Genomic DNA, 22,888 nt, shown 5'->3' with positions numbered 1-22,888 from the left:
CAAGGGCTCAAGAACAGCTCAAGACTGTGGACAGGCGAGCTCATTCACTGAAAACCCCAAGGGTCCAAGGGTCAGAGGGATGGAGGTGGGGTATTCCCACGGCAATGGGCTGAAGTAGAGAATATGAGAAATGGGGGCTGGGGAGTGGGAGTTAAAACACAAAGACAAGTGATGGAGACCGCACTTGGGTTTCTGGGCAAAAGGAAAGCTCTAGAACATTAGAGAAACAAGTCAGAAAGAGTTGAAGCTGGAGCTAGCAAGAGGGGTTCATGTGCTAGCAGCCCCTGAAACAGTTCAATCAAGGGAGTATCCACGTACACTGTCTGTACCAAGTATTCTGGGCTTGCAATGGATAAGGAAAGGTGACAGCAGCCATCAACAAGAGACAATACAAAAGTCATGGTAAAGTTACATCCTATTAAATAAATGATAAGATATAGGACTCAACCCTGCTGCTGAGACAATTTTAATAAAACGACAGACTGGCTGTTTCAGTAAATTAGCCTGACTTCCAGATGCAGGTCACGATTGGTCTTCTCCTTATTCTTCTCCTTCCAAAAGAAATGTTTACTCAAAGCTACATGAATAAAACCCATTTTAGTGTCAACTATAAAACAGTAACAACTACCACCTGCCAACTCACAGTACCAAGGCCATGTTTAATAGCTGGTTCTGTAGGCCAAAGAAAAGAGGGGGTGTTCCACTGAGGGCCCCCACACCAAGTGCCCCATCACTCCCAGTGCTCCAACCCAGGGACCTACCTGGACCGCCTGTTGTAACTTCTACCCCGATGGTAACTGTCACTCCTCTGGCTGCGGCTGCGGCTGCGACTCCGGCTATAGTAGCTATCGTAGGTGTAGGATCTGCTTAAATAGCAATGACACACAGTGTTCCATTCAAATACAGAAAGGCTCTTTTTTTTTAGGGCAATCAGAGGGTGCTGGCTCAGACAGGTCCTCTACAGAGGTGTGAGGACAGTTGCATAAGAAGTTCTAGGAACATCCAGCAATTGCACCCAATTGGACTTACCACGTTAAAGAGAAAAAAAATGTTAATTTCTTTTCTGTATTGAAAAATATCACAAAATTAACATGGAGTTGGTATGATTGAATCTGAATTTTATTGGGCAATTATATTCACAAGCATCTGCCATTACAACTGGATACTGTCATTTCTGATTGGAGCACAATGGGCCAACAGATAATTGTAAGATCTTTTTTTAAAAGTGTGATTTTAGAAGATAAACATATGCATTAGTTATTTAATTAAAAATGGAGCATTTACGCTAAGGAATAAGCTCCACGGCAGCAGCTGTCCTGTGTTTTATGCCTGCACAAGCCAACCCCGCCCAGCATTCTGGAGCCTCCCAGCAGCACTTACCTGGAGCGGCTGTGAGGGTCATAGGAGCTGCTCCTGGACCGGCTCCTGCTGGACGTCCTAGTGTGGACCACAGAGGGCTATTACCTTGTGCATTAAGGCTCAGGCCACAGTAACAATCTAGACATTTTTGCCCATCAAAGTGAAAATACAGTGAAATGCCATAACTATTTTGTGTTTATCTCAAGTGTATTGGAATTTCTTTTTAAAACCTTTGTATCCCATTGGAAGGTTAAGCTTTAGGTAGTTCTCTGAGGAGACTCTCAGCTGGGTGGGAAGAGAGAAGGCCCACTTACATCAGTGGTCACAGCAAAAAAGTATCACAAGGCCAAAGAGAGCAGCAGCAGGAAGACAGGAAACCTTGTCCCAGCACTCACTTTCCTCTTGGTTTCCTTGCTATATGGCATCATAGCCCCTAAGTAAGTCAAGAAGAGGTGACTGTGCTGGTGGCCTCAGTGACATCTAGGCACAGAGCAGGTAGGAGTGGCATGGCCTCTCAATTCCACTGCTTCTTTGCCTTACTCTGCTAAGATCTCATAAAGGAACAGCCAGGTAGAGTTCCAGAGCTCTCAAGAGAGCTGGATGAGAAACACTTCAGGGTGGTATTCGATAAGGACAGATCAACAGCTGTCCTGCTGTGTCCCACAAGTGGTCCACTGCAAGGGACTGAACACCACTCAGCAGGGTGAGACCACAAGCTCACCTGTGGCTATGAAAACTTCCATAGGAACTGCTCCGGCTACGGGTTCGGCCTCTGCTATACCAGCCCCTGCTCCGGCTTCTCGAGTAGCTTCTTGATCTACAATGGAACGAGTAAGAAAGCATATACTATGTGCATCCCCACACTGTTGGGATGACAGGGTAGGAGCACAAGCAGGGTAAGGTCTCTGCTCACTGGACACGGTCATGCACTGCAAAGCAAGCAATCCAGAAGCCACCACGGTTTAATCAATGAAATAAGTCATGAAAGACTGCAACAGGCATGTGGACATGCTTGTAAACACAACTACTTATTGCCTTCCTGTTACTGGAAACCCCTTTTCTTAGCTTTCACTATCATTCTTTGTACTCTTTAGTCTTTCCTGATGACAAATGCTGGATAGGTCTCCCAACAAAAATTTCAACACAACCACAAAGCTCAACTTAGATGTGTGACTTGAACAACTTTGGCTCCATAGCATGGCATGTACCTTTCACATGTGTAAAAGGGTATAAGATCAATCATCTATATAGTCTGCTCAAAGGATTCTATGCAAAGGCATGGCACCTGCACATGAAGGAAAGCTACTTCACACTTTTGAATATGGAGAATTCGCCCCCAATCATGGCAAGAGAGCTTTCACTATCCAAGTGATAAAACTACAGGTCTTTTCAGCTGAGTCGACTTCTTGTCTGGAAATGCCCACTCCCTATCTATGTCCTCTTTCAGTGGTTTTGGTCATATGGAACAATGCTTCTTATTCCCTTGTCAGATACTTGGAAACAGTGATGACACTTCTAATGTTGATGTTTTTCTGAGCTAAGTAACAGCAGACTCTCCTTGGGGGTAAAAGAGGAAAGGGACTATTTCTTACCGGTAAGATGAAGTGGAACTTCTAGATCGACTTCGTGAGTGACTGTACGACACAGACCTTGTTCTGTGTCGAGATTTGGTTTCAGATTTACTTCGAGATCTGTGTGGACTCCTGGACTGGCTATCACCGTCCCGACTAGGTGTCTGCTCATCACTGGAACTCTCTTGATTCCGTGGCCTCCGATTTAGGCGTGCCGTCTTTCTTACTTCATCAAAGAGAGACCCAGGCCGAACTTTATTTTTGCTTTTGATTTCTATCCTCAAGCCTTGTGGTTTCACTTCAGACATAGTAGATAATGCCCTCACATCCAGACCACTGGATGTGCTTACAGCAGACACTGCCAGATTCCCTACACCTTGCAATGGCTTCCACTTATCTGTGAGGTTCATCTGGCTCTTCTCAGCACCTTCCTTCTTTCCAGCAACTTCTACAGGACTGGTCAAGCTGGTAGAGCTGTCCTGTTTAACCCCACTTTCAGCCAAGGTCTTGCTTTCAGACACGCCACTCTCTTGCTCCCCACCTGCTATGGGCTGGGCCACATGCTCATCCTGTTCTGGAATAATGCTCACCTCTGGGCTATCTAGCCTGTGGTTTGCTAAAGGGGACACCCCCTCTCCCTTTTCAGGGGAAGTCCTATCAGGGGTACAAATCTCCATGTTGTCATCTGTCTGAAGCACGTCCTCCCCTCCACCTGGGACATGTTCTTCAAGATGTTGGGTGCTAGGTGGAGAGCTGCTAGTGTTTTCCACCACTTTCAGAGATGCAGGGCAAGAACTGGGATCACAGTCACCCTCTGCAAGTGGGTCATGCTCTAAAGTACCCATCTTCGGTTTACTTGGACAGCTGCCTTCATCACAGGGTTTTTCAACTTTTGGAGTACTGTCTTTCACAGCTTCACACTTCTCAGAGACAGGCCTTTTCTCTTTTGGGTCCTGCGTAACTTGCTTTCCATTCATCTCCTCTTCCTCCTCATCACCAAACTCGAGTGGAGGTTGCCAGTGAAAAGCTTGCTTCCGTTTTGGAGCCTTGTGTTTTTTATCTTTTTTGGCTTTTGATTTCTCTCTCACCCTTTTTGTGTGGTCCCCTTTAAGACTATCCTTTGGGTGTTTTTGCTTCTGGTGCTCCACTCTAATGGTCCCCAAGTTGGAGCAGGAGTTCTCTGACTCAGAGGCCGAAGACCGTGGTCTCCTAGACTTCCAGGCACCATCGCTGCCAGGCAGAAAAGTATTTGTTGGAGGCTTTGCTGGGGGTTTGGCTTTGATGTGACTCTGGCCAACTTCTGACTCGGAGTCTGAAGAGGCTTCACCCTCTTCCTTATCAGAACTTCTCTGGGGATCACTTTTCCTGCCCTTAGTCACATCTTGTTCTGAGTTTGATTCAGAGTCCCATTTACTCCCAGCACAATTCTTCCCTCTGGACACACTGCCATCTCTAGAGTGATCAGGAAGATCATCTTTCAGAGTTCTCTTTTTAGAATGAGGACATTCCCATTCAGGCTTGGATTTTCCTTCTTCTCTGCCTTTCCCCTGCTTATCATTCAATCCTTCTACTTTGCCCTGCTTCTCCTTCTCTGGGGCTGAGTGCACTCCTTGAACACGTGACTGCTCACTGTCTGAGGAGTAATCTATAGATGATCTGCTTTCACTATACCTTCTGTGACATGAAGACTTCTCTCTGCCTCTGACATATTTACTGTGAAGTGTCTTTTCAGAGCTACTGCGTTGTCTTTTACTTGAAGTGACACTTTTTTTCCTGCTGGATCTAAATGTGGCTCGTCTTCCATCATCACTGCTAACAGAAGTGTATGAAGATGACCTACTGCGTTGGGAACCATCACTGTACTTATTTGGTGAGCGAGACCTAGATGACGGAGACCTAGAGAGTGAGCGTGAAGTAGGGAGACTTCGTGACCTTGACCTTGTGTATGATCTGGAGGATGACCTGCTCCTTGATGACTTACTCCTTGACCTTCCTGAGCTTCTAGAACTTCTATCACTGTACTTTGAATAAGCACTCCCATCACTTTCTGAAGGTTTTTCTCTTCTGTGGTAAGATGAACTCACAGTTGCTTTAATATTTGTTAAACTGTATGTGCCTTGGACAGGCAGCAAGTGGGTTGTTTTAGCTTTCATCTCCTGAATTCGTTCATAGGAGGGCTTCCAGGGCTTCTGTCCAGGCTTCCACCTAGAAGGGGGCGGGCTGTCACTCAATGGTATTACAGGAATGTTTTCTGCTGCTACTGGCTGTACTAGCACATTTCCATTCTGTGGTATCGATGACCTTAAAGGTTCTGTCTTAACTGGCTTATTTTCACTCAGCTGAGCAGGTTTTTTAGGGGATATTGACGTTCTTCGGGGCCCTGACCTGGAACTAGATCTAGACTTTGATCTATTGCGTGAACGAGATGAGGACTTTGACACAGCCCTTGATCTAGAGCTCCCTCTAGAATCTGATCGTGAACGAGACTTGGATCTGTAGGAGTCTCTGCTGGAATGGGTTGAAGCGCTCCTGTCATCCTGGTCTGATTTAGACCAGTCTCGCTTTGATGAGTGATGAGAGGATGAGGAGGAGGCACGAGACCTCCTTTCTCTAACACAGGAGGATTTCATTCGATGGGTGGGAGATCTTGAGGGTTCCAAATCAGGTGGCATAACTATTCTTCTCTTCTTTGTCTGTCTGTGTCTTCTGCAATGTTTCTGCTTTTTAGCTTTTTTTTTATGCTTAAACTTCTTTTCCTTTCTGCGTTTTTTGTGGTGACCATCAGAGTGTCTTGCTGTACTAAGATCTGAATAGTATCCATTATAGGACCATGATCTGGATCTCTGGGACAAGCTTCTTTCATCCCATCGACTTGAGCATGGGTCACTTAGCCTGTAAGTGAAGGAGCATAACGTGCATGTGGTTATTTGTGAACACTTTCTGTGTCTTAAAAACACACGTCTAACTGACAAAGGAGTACCCAAGTCCATCAACACTTTAACATAAACCAGAGCAGTGACAACTATTAGTAAACTCACAAAAGATCCTTGTTTGTTTGTTTTTTTTAATTTATTTTCATTTCATGAACATTGGTGTTTTGCCTGCAACTATGTCTATGTAAGGGTGTCAGATCCTCTTTTACTGAAGTTACAGACAGTTGTGAACTGCCATGTGGGTGCTGGGAATTGAACACAAGTCCTCTAGAAGAGTAGCCAAGGCTCTTAACTGCTCAGCCATCTTTCCAGTCCCAAGATCCTTGTTTTTTTGTTTGTTTGTTTGTTTGGTTTGGTTTTTCAAGACATGGTTTCTCTGTATAGCCCTGGCTGTTCTGTCTGTAGATCAGGCTGGCCTCGAACTCAGAAATCTGCCTGCCTCTGCCTCCCAAGTGTTGGGTTTAAAGGCGTGTGTCACCGCTGTCCCACAAGATTCTTGTTTTTAAGTGAAGCGAAAACTCTAAATGTTTTTGAAAATTATACCAACCAGCAGTTCTGTGGAGACACACAGCTCACACAATATGATCTACTAACAACCTTCTAAGAGCAATTTCTGAGAGAGAGAGAGTGAAACCCAGGTTCCAAGCAGTCTTGCTGATGAATTACTTATTTCTGTGGTGCTGGGCATCACACTCAGGACCTTATGCATGCTAAGCAAGCACTCTACTACAGAGCTAGATACCTAGCCTTGACTCAGCTTTGTTTTATTTCTTTTTAAAAAAACTCATGTATACATGTATGCTTGTATGTGTGCAAGTGCACACATGTGCAGAGGGCAGCTCAGGTATCATTCTTAAGAACACTAATTTCTCTGAAAGCATCTTTCATTGGCCTAAGATTCATCAGTAGACAGCTGCCCATCGAGCCCCAAGGATCCTCTAGTACTGGGATTATAAAGTGCTTACTGCTACACCTAGCTTTTCATGTACATTTTGGGGTCCTCATGCTTTACCAACTACTATCTTCCTAATCCCTTTCTTTTTGTGAAGACGGAATCCTGTTATGTGGCCTAGGATGGCCTGGAACTTATTATGTATCCAGCCTGGCGTCAACCTCCCAAGTACTGGGATTATAGTGCCATTAGGCCTGGATAAAAAGCTGGCTTTTCTTTATTCTAGAGCTTATGCCCTTTGGAAACAGACACTGAACACTGTAGGGAACCACTGTTATCTAAACATGTTCTTCAACATGTCTAGACACAACAGTCTTTGGAGTCAGACTTGAACTCCCATGCTCTGTGGGCTCTCCTATTTACCAATCCACGCACCTGTGAGTAAGGTATCTGTCAAGTCAGACATAGTGCCTGAGACCTGATCACTTCTGCAATTAAGAGTCCACTCAAACTCTCAGCAAAAGGAAGCATCCAGCACCTGACTGAAGTGCCTTGGTCTCAGCGGCAGCAGTGCTGCTCCTACTAGCGGATGCCAGGCAGTGCCTCTCCGGCATTTAGCGCTCTGCTCCAGGCTGTGCTCACACTCCGGGTGCTTACTTGTCTCCTTTGCTCCACTTCTCCCCGCTTGGTGGCCTGTAAGCTCTCAGTCTCTGCATCTCCTCCTTCCAGTGAGGAGGGGTTTCACTGCTGTCATCATCTTCTGACTCAGAGTGGGATCTTGACCTTGGAGGTGTGTGATAGCGCTTTAAACACAGAGAGGGTAGTAACTGTTCTAAAAATGCCTCTTGTAGGAGAAAGTCAGGCAAAAAAATCAAATAAGGGCATCGATTTAAGTATCTACTTAGGAAAGTAGGAAGTTATTTCAAATATAAGAAAGACATAAAGAAAAAGAGGCAAGACATTCGCCTGGAATCCTAAACGTTTCCTCTGTAGTCCTAACACACTCATTAGCCTCCATTACTCAGAAACCAAAAGTCTCAATAAAATACTATTTCATGAATTGTATCACAGAATAATTAAATTCATCTACAGCTGTACCTACCAATGGCAGTACCTTTCCAAAACTTTGAGAAATAAAAACAACTCCTTGAATAAGAAGAATATCCCATCTAAAACTAAACCTCTGACTACTTTTAAAATAAAATGTTAAAAAGTTAATATTTAGGTAAACAATTTAAAAGAAGAAAGTTTTAAACATACGTACAATTGTGCCTCTTCCTTTGATTTTCCGTCCAGACTTTGATACAGATGGTTTCTGATCACTTACAACAGGTGCAACATCTGGAATGTTCCTGAAAGAGTTCGTGATGACAATTAAAAATGTGCAAGAGCCAGAACATATTCTCAACGTTCAAGTGCACAGCTACAGTCTTTCCCATTTCATGACATAAAATTACATGAAATTAAAATGTCAACATCCATTAAATTTCATGGGCACAGCCATGTCATCCACACGCCAACACATCACCACACACAGACACGACTATCACTTCACATGCTACACACTTGACCTTGCAAAGAAGAAGTGTGCAAACTCTCACTGCAGACTGTCATCCTGGAGCTCTGACAACTGTTCTAACAGAGAACACTAACTTGAACTCTAGATGGAGTTATCCTGCTCCAGGAAAATTCCATTCATCCCATTAGCAAAAAAGTATTTGGAAGAGAAATAAAGGGGTTTTTTTTTATACTTTATTTTGCATTTTTGTAAGTAAAAATTTGTAGAGGAAGCCAAGGGCATCAACACACACCTGTAATCCCAGCATGTGAAGAAGTTCAGTGCCAGCCTAGGTTACATAACAAGAGCCTGTCTCAAAACAAAACAAGCAGAGAAAAAGCAAAAAACTGTTGAAGGGCTGGGATGGGCACTTCATGGCTTCCTAAGTAACTCCTCACAGGAATAGAGGACTTATACCACACACGGAAGCACTTTTGCTCAAACAGCACACTCTTCTCTCCTCCCTCTTTCGAGACTAGATGAACATCAGTCCTGTCCATCACTAGGGCTACGTGCACATGCTACCATTCCTGGCGTGTGTACTAAATTGTATCTCTCCTCACCATGTAATTAACTTTGCCCTATTGAAATTGAAACTGATTTCACCACTCAGTTGGATCTGCAGGTCAAGGAACCTGATAACCCATTCTGAAAAGACTCACCTCTTTAACAAAAGGCTAATACAGTAAGATCTGTAATATAACCTTCCCTGACCTCTAATAAGCACTTCCCTCCCTGCCAGATGTGGCAGCATATACATATCTGCAACCCTAATACTATAGAGAATAAAGCAGAAGGATTCCAAGTTCAAGGCTAACCTGACACACATAGCAAGACCCTGTCTTGAAAAATAAGCAGACAAAAACCACAAACCAAAACAAAAAAACACACCCTCTTTATTAACTTGCCCAATTTCCTTGACCTATTCAAGTATTCAAGTGTGGATTCTGAAAGGGGGGTACATGCCATTCCTTAGTCTAATGAGTTCCCATAACATTGTTTGTTCTGTATGCTCTGAGCGTGAGTCGTGGGGAATGAGTATAGAGCTGCAATGAACTGATAGACTTATCCATCAGAGAGATAAAATATACAGTGTGATAGCTAACCACCACTGTCAACTTAACTAGATATCCAATCCCTACAAGTCTGCGCACACTAACTATCCCATGTGCTAGGGCCAGTATAGATTACAAGAGGAAGAAGCAAGCCAGCTGAATGACCTCTTCTGCTTCTTGTCTGTGCTGTAGGCTGCTCACAGTATCCCCTCTGAAATGACACCATGAGCATGGTGCTTTTGTCAGGTACTGGACACAGTGCACAGAAGAGGAACATACCCATTACCCTACTTACTGTTCAGGCTCCACAGAGACAGCAGGCATATCTCTTCGGAGTAAAAATCGGTTCTCGGGAACTGGAGGAATCTCTTCCGGGCGGACAACAGGCTTTTCTCTTTTGGCGTTTGAGTCACCTGATCTTTTTTCATTCACATCATTCCTCTCAGAGTAACTAAAATAAATCAAATCACCAATTTAGACGTTAATGCTAGTATTTTATAAAATGAAGGCACATTAACCAAAAGCAAAACTTACATTCACCCTCAGTGCTGATTTTCACAAATATATAAAACATCGACAGTAAAAAAAAATACAGAGCTAAGACATTTTTTAAAAGAAAAATTAAAAAGAAAAAATTCGAGTGCTAAAATTCTGAAATGGAAGTTGCCATTGGTCTTTATGTTTTCTGTCTTTAAAAACGAATTTATCTGTCTGTTTATTTCCTCATGTGTGCTACTGTGCACATATCATGATATAGATGCGAGACAACTGTTTGTGGGAGATGGCTCTCTCTTCACATGTATCCCAGGAATCAAATTCAACTTGTCAGGCTTGGTGAGAAGCCACTGAGCCAGCTCAATGGCCCAAGTTTTGCTTTAGGAAAATCATTTTCTTCAGGGGTGCAGACCCTGCCTATGCTCCATGGGGGGAGGGTCCTGTACCCCTGCACATTAAGTAGGCTAAGTAGGTTGTTGAAAGAAAAACATACAATGAGGAGGGAGATGTAGCAGCTAGGGGAATTCAAAGGAGGGATTAGGAGGTGAAGGATCAAATTACTTTGTAGACATGATTGAAATTCTCAAAGTAAAAAATAGTGTATTTTAAGAGAGACTTTTCAGGAACTGGAGAGATGGCTCATCAGTTAAGAGCACTGACTGTTCTTCCAGAGGACCCAAGTTCAATTACTAGCACCCACATAGTAGCTCACAACTGCCTTAACTCTAAGATGTCACCCTCACACAGGCATACATTCAAGCAAAATATTAATGCACATAACATTTTTAAAATTAATTTTAAAAAAGATAAACACACACATGAGAGAGAAAGAATTTTCAGGAATTAGGAATGGCAAGATGGTTCAGTAACCACAGGCCTTTGTTGACAAAAGAGAGAAACAACTGTAAGCTGTCTTCTGATTGCCACACATGGAACACTATACATATCTTTGAATACACAAAACAAAAAACTTTAAGACAAACAAAAAGAATTTCAAGAATTATTTTCACCTGAATACCACACCAACTGATGCCTACGCCACTCCTAGATCATTACAGGCATCAGCTAGTTTAAAACCCAATGCTCCTCGCCTCTACAAGTACAGGAAGAGCACTGAGCTCCCAGGGGTCTCTGTGCCTGGGCTGCAGGCTGTGTGCTGGGTCAGCAAAGGCTTGTACATACCCTTCAGGACTCACTGTGCGCTTCCTCCTCGGTTCTTCTGAACCGCTCATTTCTTTCCGTCTTTTTTTAGTCTGTCTGACTTTTGGCCTCCTCTTATGTCTCCTCCTCCTGGTTCTCTCTCGTTCAACTTCACTTTCTGAGGACGACTCTGAAGAGGAAGAGGAACTGGAAGAAGAGTCCGAGGCTTCTGAATGTGTCCGTTTCTTCCTTTTTTTTTCAAAAACTTTTAATAGATATTAAAAAAAAAAAAATCAGTACTTGAGCCCAGTACACACCATCTAGAGTGAAAAAATGCGACTGCTGTCATAATCGCTTTATGAATAGAATATTAAAACAAGACTCAACTAAACCCCAGTTATGTATAATGCCCAAGCCCTTACCCAACATGAAGCCTGTATTTTGTGTAAGTGTGACAAGTAATGAAAGCTAAGACAGAATAAACAAATGTCAAGGGAACACAGAAATACGGGTAGCTTAAGATTAGACTGGAACAGAGACCTAAAGTAGGGAAAGGTCACACAGATACCTTAACAAAGAATGTTCTATACATGAGGGCAGGCACAAAGTCCCCTAGTGTCTAAATGAAGACACTAGTGTAGCTGGAAGGCAATGAGTACAGGAAAAAGTCAGAAAGACAACAGAGAGCTACTGGCGTCTGGGCTGAGGGTACCACTGTAGGTGTTTGCGCAGGAGAGATGTAGATTATGCGTGCCTTAAGAGAATCACTCTGGTAGCTCCTAAAGACAAAGCAAAGTAAAACAAGGGCATACGCAAGGAAACCAGTGGGAACACTCTGACTGATCAACAATCATAGGTAAACAGGGAGAGAGGTAAGGTAGGCATCTGTGAGGGTACTGCAATAATTCAGGTCTGAGAGGGCTTGGGTCAGCTGGTAACACCTGCTGGTGGAGGGGATAGAGCACAGCACAGAAGTGCTAATGCTCCCTCTACCACACATGCTTTACACCTCTCTGTCCTAGATTCCCCCACCCTCCGAAGGCTCTTACCATCTTTTGTCAACTTTGTGGCAAGCACACCACAGTCAATAACTCGGACATCAGCATAAGGTCTGCTTGCAGCATCCGTTTTCAGATTTTCAATCTGTTCAATTACTTCAAAACCAGATATAACCAGTCCAAAGACAACATGAACCCTGTCATAATATAAATCCAAGAAATAAATTAGTCTGGAAATAATTATGTTATGAACATAATTGGGACAACTGCTGTAAAAAATATCTATCCACACAACTGGAAACAAATCCAAAGTGTTATGATCCAAGTAGAAGGGAATGACAGCTTGAAATCTACTCATAACAGGAAACAGAGACAGTTCATCTAAAGACAAGAAATAGGACTCAAGTTTCTGCTGTTATTATTGCAATGGTTGCTAGCCTTTTTAGGGTTAAGAATCTGGTAAGAGAGGGACACTTCATACTGAGAAGCCATCTCAACAGGTACACTCAAAAGCACATGGTAGAGAAGCCCATCCATGGACAAAGATGAGACAGGCTCTCAAAACTCCTATGCCCTGTGACCCTTTAGAAAGAGCTCGACTACAAAACAATAACCCAGACCAGCAAGTCTTTCAGGTTCATTAAATAAATGAAATTTTAACAACTCAATGCTTACCCATCCAGGTGTGGAGCAGGCTTTGTAGTTCTGTACAATAAACATCAACACAAAGATGGTATCAAAAATGACGTATTCAGATGAAGAAAGCAGAGGGTTTAAACACAGCATGTAGTGAACAAAGAAGTAAAGATAAAAGACAGAAAAATGTTAAGCATAATATACATCCAACCTTAAAGACCCCCAAGCACCAATAGTAGCCATTTTACTAATTTAAAAAACTAGACTACAATGAATTATAAAACCAGTTCTATTAGAATGCATGAAATAGGTTTGAGTTATAGAAAGAAATGTAAAGCATACACACTGAAATTAAATTTACTCTCAAACCAGAAACAATAATGGCATCAAAAACAAACATTAAAAAAATTTCCAGCAGAATTATGCAAGGAGGAAGCCACTGCCCAGGTGAAGAAGTGACAGCACTGGCCAGATACCCACTGGGCTCTTAGTTGTTACTTAAGACTGAGACAGTCTACATATTCTTCTTCATTAAGACAAGCAAAGGAGGAGCCTCTGAGTCCTAGCTGCAGAACTCTCTGCTCTTCTTTCACTCAAGGTGAAGCTTTGCAACTCACATTTTGCAAACACAACAGGGAGGGACTTTCAAATTGCTGATGCCCTTTACAACAAAATGAAAAATGAAGGTGTATTACTGACATCTTCCTTCAATTTCTGTGGCCCAGAAAACAGCCCCTCCCCCTAGCTGCTCTGTGGACACCCCACTATCACTGTTGGGACATTTGTGGGGTACATTTGGTTAAGGTATTTTGAACCCAAGTTTGTTTTCCCAAACATTTTCAAAGATCTTTACATGTCAACTGTAATGCAAAAATTCAAAAGTGGGTAGCTAGCTCAGTTTTAGACTACCAGAACCTTAATTACTAAGGATGAAAAGCAGATAATATAGACAAGGTCACTAGGCTTTCAAACCATATTAAAACAATCACTTATATAAAGAAAAACCCATATACATTTTAATGCCATTCTAAGACACATAAACAGAACAATTAAACCTTTGCAACAATGTAAAAAAACATTATTGTATAAGAGACTGTAATGCTTATACTTACTTTAAGAATATCCAGTTCTATATGAGGACTATATAGATAGTATTTAACTTAAAAAGTTTAATGTCAATTTAAGTCTCAACTTTAAATGAAGTTTTGAGTTTTAAAGTCACAAGTCTCAAATATTTCTTAGAAAGTTGAGTAGAATTTCAAACCAGTATAATTTAAAAAGTAAAAACAGGCTTTAAAAAAGGGGGACGTGGGGGAAGAAATACAGAAAATCTAACAAACTGGTGAGCCACAGACACTATGAAGTGAGCATCCAGAAGTCATGGTAGACAACTTTAAAACAAAAATGCTTCCTGCACTGCACAACTTTACCAAAGCAGAAACTAAGACATGAACTACACAGAAATCCCTTATGAAAAGGGGTAAAGGTACTTCCAGAAAGATAAAACTGTTCTACCAAGCAGAAGATAAAACCACATGGCTGTTTACTGACTAGATGTGTTCTTCCTCTCTTGGGACTCGCTCAGAAGAGCCTACAGATTTTTCTAGCAGACAAAGTTCCAATTCAGCTGCCACTTTAGCTAACAAATACTGTAACCACCACATTAAGACAACCCTAAAGTAAATAGTGATAGTCTAGCTGGCTGCAGTAACACACACTCAGACAGCCTGAGGATGAAGAATGCTCTTAGGGCTTGAGACAGATAACTTGTCTCAAGTTGAGAATAAACTCAGGTCCCTCATGTGTGCTAAGCACACACTCAACCACTGAGTGACACTGTACAGTCAGTCCTAGTTTTGTTTTCAATTCAAATAAAAACTTTCCGATAAACAATGTACCTAGTGTACTGAGTAGTAAAAAAGTACATGAATAGAGGACACCTTTCCATCTGCTCACTATCCAAATCAAAAGGAATCACTTAATTTACTGGCACCTGCAATTCAGGTACAGAAATATCAACTTGCAGCTTCACTGGGATAGAATACACAGTAAGTACATGAGAAATATTTCATACACAAAAAAAGGAACTCTCTGGACCCGAGCCTACAAATTCCAGGATTCACTGTAGGGCAGGCTCACTGGAACTATGCTGACAGTACACACAAACAACAGTTAACACCCAACAAGGGTAACAGAAAGGCAGGAGCGACCATGTGCTTAGCCAGGTCTACTAAAACGTACAGAGAACGCTTGCCCGCCAACTCTTTACTAGAGTCAACCTTCTCCATGGTACCATTCGCGGCAGTGATACAGATGCAGTAAATTAAGACTGAAAAGACCAGAGCAAAGGAGAAACAAACACAAAAACACAAACAAAATTATAAAGCTTCAGTGCTCAGACATTTCTTTTTCTCCCACCCCTGAATTTAACTAAGGCAGTTACTGCAAGGGTCACTTACACCACAAACCCTAGAAACTAAAAACTTTGCTGTTGTTCTAGAAAATGAATTACACTTATGCCATCCCCTGAGCAGTTTCTGGACTGTACCAGCTCCTAAAATCCTAATGTAAAACAGCACCATGAAGCATACAAGAGCTACTGAAATGAAACTGTATTTTCTAGGTTAACCATAAGCAATGAACATCCTTGTTTTACATATATTGCTGCTACACAGAACAATCAGAAAGCTTTTTTTCCTTAAAATGTTTCAATACATGTAACATTAGGATTAAAGAAACAAAGGCAGAGAAAGGGGGGTGGGGAGAGAGTGAGCAAGCCTTAGAGTAATGAGACATTACCTTTGGAGCGCACGGTGTAACACTGTTTCTGCAAATTTTACACAAAAATGGCAAGAAATAAATTGTAATACACTTTTAAGACAAGACTGAATTTATGTTTTAATATCAATATAACTTTGAAATTAAAATTTTAGAGTTTTATGCAAAGCAAGAAAGCTTTTTAAAAAGAGGGCTCTAAATTTTCTTTCATAAATTATTTATGAAGAGATGAATTGTTTTGAAAAAGTCTTGTAAAGATCTTAGACTCATAGTATTTTATGCACAGGGGTTGGTAACAGCTCATAAAATATTAAAGGTACTTTTATAATCTCAGAGACTAGCTATGCCATCTTTCTCAGTAAAATAATACAGCATGAGTATGGACAGATATACAAATCTAAATACTGAGAAATTGGGACTTCTGGTAGAAGGCAAAGAATTTCCCCCAAAAAAACTAAGTTTAGATAATTCAAAACAAAACTTGAGGAACTTAACCAATTCATTTCATTTTCCTGCTTCTTCCCTTCAAACCTTTCTCGGCTGTGTAGAAGAGAACAGAACCCTGGAGAATGATTTGGTCAGAATCTGGACTATGCTCACAGCTTCACACATGTACTCAAGCCATTATGTCATTGGACTGAATTAATAGAAACAGTAGTAAGGGCAAAATTAGAACTTTAAGGATCTACTGAGGTTTAAAAGGCAACAGAGGTGACAGCCTTAGAGAACAAAATCAAATCCTGGCCAGGGGACTTTCATATCTAATCTGATTTTTCCTCTTATGAGAATTTTATTTTGAACAATAAACACTGATAAACTTTAATGAAAATTAAAAAAAAAAATCAATGACTATACAAACCAAAAACCCTTACACCCAAACAACAATTTGATAGTATTTTAGATATATTAAATATTAAAATGTTGTAAAAGTGACTTAAAATCTCTCACATAGGCATGAGTATCAAAGAAGGAAAGAAAGAAAAGTTTGAAGTCATACAGTTTCCAGTGTGTTAAACTCCAGGCCTAAAGTGAGAGGGCACTAGAAGAACTATTTTGATGTCGCCTTTATCACACAACTCTCTCCTTCACAGCCTGAAAGTAGGCTATCACAAAGTGGGGACCCAAACTATAGAGTGACACAGCGGACATCACAATGCCCTCTGTTCCCAAGGTTACTCAGAAAGAAAAGCTTTCTAAATTTCAACACTAATATAAAAGGAAATATATACAAATTATAACTAGATACAACATGTCTTTTCTGACTGATAACATGTATATCACATAAGCACTAAATGAGTAATTTTGAACATGGGTGTTAGATGATATCTGAAATTCAGGGAAAGTGGCACTAAGATTCAAATACCACAAACTCCTTTCCTCTCAAAAAAAAAAAAAACTGTGAAATTAGCATGAAGTTATTACCGTCCATAAAAACAAAACCCAAAGCAACAACAAATAAACAAAAAACAAAGTGACTAAGGTCACAACATTTAATACCATTTTCTCTCACACAAATTTATGAATGTATGAGTAGGACATTCTTCTCCCAAACCTACTTCTGCTTGCCAAAGTGTCAATACAGATTTACAAACTCCTTAAACATCCTAGTCTTTCCTCTACTTGCTTCCTACCTTAGAATGAATGTTCCTCTCTCATTAGATGAAGAGTGGCTTAAAGTCAGATCTTTAAGTGATATATAGCAATCTTAGACCCCCTTCCCCATTTTGACTGCTGTATTAAATGGGGACCAGAGATGTGGCTCAGTGGGTAAGGGCACTTACTGCTCTTCCAGTACCAGAGTGCATTTCATTTCCTAGCACCCACATGGTAGCTCACAACCAGCTATGTAATCCAGTCTCAGGGGACCTGGCCTCCAGAGGCATTGTATGCAGGTGGTACACAGACATACATGCAAGCAAAGCACCCATACACATAAAATAAAAATAAATGAAGGAAAAAAGAAAAACCTCATACATACAATCAACAAGCTGGGTATGGTGGCACATGTCTTTAATGCCAGCAGTTGAAAGGAAGAGGCAGGTAGGTGGATCTCTGAGAGAACTGTTGCTTATCATTTATAGGGTCATGAGTCTGATTATCAGCATTGAGTAAAACAAAACAAATTTTGTTTAAATATTAAGTTGGGCTTTTCTATATTATCTTTGTTTTCATAAAATTATCACTTAAACCTGTGGCCAATGACAGTCTATTCACCAAAGCTTTGAAGCTATAAGAGGTCTACACTGAGGCTGGAGAGATGGCTCAGCCTAAGAGCATTGGCTGCTCTTCCAGAAGACTCAGATTCAATACCTAGTACCAAAGTGGCAGCTCCCAACCATTCTAGTCCCAGGGCACCCACCGCCCTCTTCTGGCCTTTAACAGCATTGCATGCACATGGTACACACACATTTGCAGACAAAACACTCATAAGAATAAAATATTATTTTAAAAAAGGCTTGCACTGACAAAATTTTAGTGGCAGCCAAGGGAGAGACTGCTGCCACCCCTGGTATAGACAAAACGAGAGTTCTAGGTTTAGTGACAGACTGTCTAAAAACATAAAGGGAAACAGGGTTGACAAAGGAAGACAACTGATGTCAAATTCTAACGTGCATTCGAGAAACACACACACACACACACACACACACACACAGAGAGAGAGAGAGAGAGAGAGAGAGAGAGAGAGAGAGAGACTGACTAGAAGGGGGAGAGTTTTTTTTTTTAAACAAAGTAACTCAGGGCACAGAAATACAGCTAAAACCAAGATTTCTTTTGTGTGTATGTATATGTGTGTTGTGGATTGCTGTCTGTTTTTTCTGCTTAATTAAAAGGGGTGCCTGTACTCAGGTGAAATCTTAATTGGCCAGATAAGGCTAGAGCCTGTGACTGGGCAGTGTAGGAGGGAGTGGAACTGAAAGTTTTAGAGAGGGGAGAGAGAGAGACCCAGAGACAACAGGATGGAACCTGAGGGACAGGATGATGAACTAGAATCACCTGGTCCTAGGAGCCATTGGGGATTTCACAGACAAACGATTGAATAATGTAGGGCACATTTGCCCAATCTAGGTGTGCAGTTTGTACCTACATCAATTGAGTTTTGTGTTTTTTGTGCGGGCCTTTTGGGATTGAAGATTTGTCACCCAGTTTCTACAGGCTTGCCACAGGGAGACAACCATTGCTGGTGCCTAGCTGGCCATAGTATGGATTGTTTTTTAAAACTACATGCTACATGTGTGGTTTTTTTTTTTTTTTTTTAGACAGGGTCTTCTGCTTGCTTTTGTGTGTGCCCCACAACGACTGTACTCAAATTCCCAACAGTCCGTTCTCCTTCCACAGCCACCCAAGAGCTGGGATGATCACAGGCATAACACCACACCAGGCTAAAACCAAGCATCCTGAGAGCTGGCTACACATTCCATCTCAGGAAAGTACTAATAACAAAAGTTACAAACTAACCTTTCTAATTGTTTTATATAATGAGTTCCTATCTTCTCAATGACTACAGACAATAAAAATGAGCACCAGAATTATCATGAACAATAATAGCTTTAAAAAGAAAAGTACCCCAATTGCCATTCTCTTTCTCAGTAGAATGTCCCTTCCTTGGATAATTCACTTCAGTGATTCAGAACACAGTGCTTATAACCCTGCAGCATGCAGTCAGCAGCTTTCTTTTCTTCCAGAATGTGAGAAAAGATTCTAGAGCAACCTGGACGGGGCATGTTTTTTACTACCTTACTTAGCATTCATACTCTGTAGAACATAAAACTTATTCCACATCATCTCTAAGCCCCATTCCATTCTCTAATTCTATAGCTTTTACCTGACTCATTCATTCCTTCACTTGTTCTCTGCAGGGCTAGTGCCTGAGCCTATAGCCTTGCACACAAGGCAAGCTTTCCATCACTGAACTACACTTCCTGTCCTGTAGCTTTTATTGTGTTTTTCTTTTTCTATTTTTTATATATGACCTAAAAAATAAAGTGACATTGTGAGTGAACACTATTGTACATTGGCTTGGCCCCATGTGTTGCTTGGTGAGTGTGGTGCCAGGAGTCTGAGCTCCTTTAGAAGTCTTTCAATGGGAGCAAACCCTTATATCCTTAGTAGTTTGTAAGGATGGGGCCACATATCACTTCCTTTCCAATTCTCAAGCAGTATTATTCCAAAGACTGTCTTTTCTTCTATATAAGCTCCCAAAACAGAAGCACCACTGTTCTTACAGTAGTCAATACAAGCAGCTAATGGTAAAAATTACAGTTAGCTGTGAAGAAAACCTCACCTCCACTATATTTAATCATCAAATATAAATATCCATGTAATATATTCTCTACATACACAAAGACACACAGTTATAGCCAAAGAAAACAATACATGCAAAATTATGTTGAAAACAGTGTACATCTTAGGAAGGGAAGTTGCTAAATGTGTGAGACTCAAGACAACAGTTACAACACACATCACAATAATTCCCGAGGGACTGCCACACACTACACTAACAGCACCAAATTCACTGGTCAGGAACTGTAGTAGATTTGAGGGACACAAACTGAGTACCATTTTGTACAGATGTTTTACAGGTCCTTGCAAGGCCAATGAAACAATCCATAAGGCACAGACTGCTCTTATATCATCCTTTCTTTCTGCTCAGAAATGCTACCCAAGGTAGGGTGTGGTGACAGGACAAACCCAGAGCTTACTGGGAAGCCACTGGGTAGGTCTCAGCTATAACTATATACACAAGCCAAAGACTGTACAGTATTCTTTTACCTCTTCCAGTGCCAAAAGGAGATGGGCTTGTAAGATACAGAGTTTTCAAAAATCTCTCCTTTATTGGCTGCCATTTCTGTTGTAGCTATCCTTCCATAGTCATGATAACATTTTGTTTAGAAATGTGAATTTTTGGCTGGGCGGTGGTGGCGCATGCCTTTAATCCCAGCACTTGGGAGACAGAGGCAGGCAGATTTCTGAGTTCAAGGCTGGCCTGGTCTACAGAGTAAGTCCCAGGACAGCCCGGACTACACAGAGAAACCCTGTCTGGAAAAACAAACAAAAAACAAACAAACAAAACAAAACAAAACAAAAAAAAAGAAATGTGAACTTTTCTAGTTTGACTTTATCTTACAACACATGGGAATTTGAATTTTCAGCCACCATAAAACAACACATAGGCATACAAACTACTTTTTAAAAAATTAGGACAAACTTTTGTGGATGCAAAATGTTACCTTTAAGACTGCAAACTCCTTTCAAATACATTTTCACCAAAATAAAGACTGAAATTATTCTTTTATCGTGCATTTAGTGATTTTAGAGCTGGAAACTGCTTAAATTTTTTATACCTAATCTATTGATTTAAAATTTTTCATTAGGTGTTCCTTTCCAAATAGCAGTCCAATGCAAAACTAGGCCACACAGAAAGTACTAATAGACTGTACTAAATGTTCCTAGAGATTTAAGCAGCTATTAAATAAAAGCAGAGGGTAGAAGATTTCATATTCTAGATTCTAACAGAGGTCTACATAAATAAGCTAACTATATGCAATAATGGCAAGAAACTGCAACTACCTGAATAAGGACATTTTAGATACAATAATATAAAAAGAAACTTTAGAGCCCTCAGATGGCCCCATCCTGACCAATGAATCGTTAGTTTTTCATGTTCACAGTTCAGATAAGCTTAAAAATGGAAACAAAGAGGTTTTGACATAAAGTTAGCACAAAAAGTTTTCCAAATTTACCTCTTTACTCTGCACTGGCCCTGGCCCCCAAAAAGGTTAAGCATAAGACAAGTACTCCAGTGAAAATGTGTGTAACTAATCATCTGTGAGATCCAAACAAGGCACAGGAACTACTGTCTCAGGTTTCCTTCCCATGTAACTCCAACACCATCACCTTCCCTTTCCATTTTTAGGACATCCTTGGGAACAGAATGCCCCTTATCTGAACTTCTTCAGATCATGTTGAAAATCTTTCAGACAAACTTAAAATGTGAGTTTTTTATATGAATAACTGACTCCTTTAAAGACAGGGAAGCGCCATTCATATTTATCCATTCAGAAAGATGTAAAATAAAACTTTTGATAAATCACAAATAAGATATTTCTCCAACATACATAGAACAGCAGAGATTATTATTAAAAGTAATAAGCTGCATGCTGAACAATTATATTTCATATTGCACATGATGAGACAATACAAAAATGGGTTTAGATAAAATGTAATTAAAGGTATGCCAAAGGTTTTCTTTAGAATTCTCACATGAGAATTTAGTTTTTGGTTATATGTATGTATGTATGTATGTATGCATGCATGTATGTATGTATGTAAATACACACACACATATACACACACATATATATACACAAACAAGATATATTCTTTTAGAAAATATATTTATTATTTTGTATGACATGTGGGGGGGCACACATGTAAAGGTTAGAAGATAACTAGGGAGTTGGTTCTCTCCTTCTACTTTTATGTGGTTATGAGGATCAAACTCAGGTTGCCAGGCTTAAGTGTCAAGTGCTCTACCCACTGAACCACATAAACAGCCCAAAATGTATTTGGCTCTTTGAAAATTTAGTACTTTATAAAGTTCACTAAGTAATATTTACAAAGCTTGGCAAAATGACAGCCAATGTTGTACTAGTTCATTGTGCACAAAGACCTTATAAATTTTTAGTAGTTAAAAATGCTGACTAAATAGCAAATCACTTTTTTATACATCAGAAAATGCTATCTCTCACAAAACTGGCTAATAATAGTAAGAGAGAAAACAAAAACATTCACATGACGTTTACCCAAACCAACTCCTTCTTATGCCTAGGATCCATCAGGACTTATATCAGGGCCAGGTTTTTTTTTTTTTTTTTCTTTCCTTTTTTAAAGACAGGGTCTCATTATCTGACTCTCTGGCTGTACTAAACTCACTCTGTAGACCAAGCTGACCTCAAACTCAAGAGATCTGCCTGCCACTGCCTCCCAAGTGCTAGATTTAAAGGCATGCACTACCACACCCAGAGACACTGTGGACAATTTTTACATGTTCATCATGAGTTCATATTTCAATCTAGGTAGACTGAGCCTTCAAATGAGGAAGAGCTGAATTCTTTCCTTATGACAGCATATTCTGAAAACACTGTGTACCCTCAGGTGACATTTGTAAGTTCAGTTCTTCAAATCCAGTTATGTGCTGAGTGCTGAAGCAGCCAATAGAGACTACAGCTATTATGTAACATCAGAAACATCAAGTCAAACCAAAGCTGTCAGGGTTTGAGCAGTAAAATGAGGTTGGCTATTCCATCTTTCTCATGAACAGCGCTTCTCTGTAGGAAAAGCTCATCTCTGCATTATGCCTACTCACATGAAAAACTGGGAACCATTGGTATGTTTCCCTCGATTTGCCATTGACAAAAGGAACGCTCTGTCATGTTTGAGAATAAAGTTTTCATCTGTTTGAAGAAAACACAA

General features: G+C 40.7%; 1 protein-coding gene across 7 annotated transcripts in view; it reads right to left on the bottom strand.

Moving 5' to 3' along the window:
* Positions 1–22,888, bottom strand: part of Nktr (natural killer cell triggering receptor) — a 37,239-nt gene that overhangs the window by 2,980 nt on the left and 11,371 nt on the right. For 3 of the 7 annotated variants that reach the window (XM_034483689.2, XM_076917771.1, XM_076917773.1), the window contains 11 exons: positions 22,782–22,869; positions 12,677–12,706; positions 12,053–12,198; positions 11,046–11,268; positions 9,664–9,819; positions 8,020–8,107; positions 7,413–7,558; positions 2,952–5,822; positions 2,081–2,176; positions 1,381–1,437; positions 762–866 (listed from right to left, as the gene is read on the bottom strand). In XM_034483689.2, the coding sequence (XP_034339580.1) occupies positions 762–866; positions 1,381–1,437; positions 2,081–2,176; positions 2,952–5,822; positions 7,413–7,558; positions 8,020–8,107; positions 9,664–9,819; positions 11,046–11,268; positions 12,053–12,198; positions 12,677–12,706; positions 22,782–22,869 (4,006 nt within the window). Of the gene's footprint in view, positions 1–761; positions 867–1,380; positions 1,438–2,080; positions 2,177–2,951; positions 5,823–7,412; positions 7,559–8,019; positions 8,108–9,663; positions 9,820–11,045; positions 11,269–12,052; positions 12,199–12,676; positions 12,707–15,436; positions 15,465–22,781; positions 22,870–22,888 lie in introns of all 7 variants that reach the window. The other 4 variants (XM_034483690.2, XM_076917775.1, XM_076917776.1 and 1 more) reach the window with 3 other exon arrangements.

Source organism: Arvicanthis niloticus, chromosome 21, assembly GCF_011762505.2.
Source record: "Arvicanthis niloticus isolate mArvNil1 chromosome 21, mArvNil1.pat.X, whole genome shotgun sequence".
In the NCBI taxonomy this organism is placed as follows: Eukaryota; Metazoa; Chordata; class Mammalia; order Rodentia; family Muridae; genus Arvicanthis; species Arvicanthis niloticus.
This window is presented reverse-complemented; position numbering and strand designations above follow the sequence as displayed.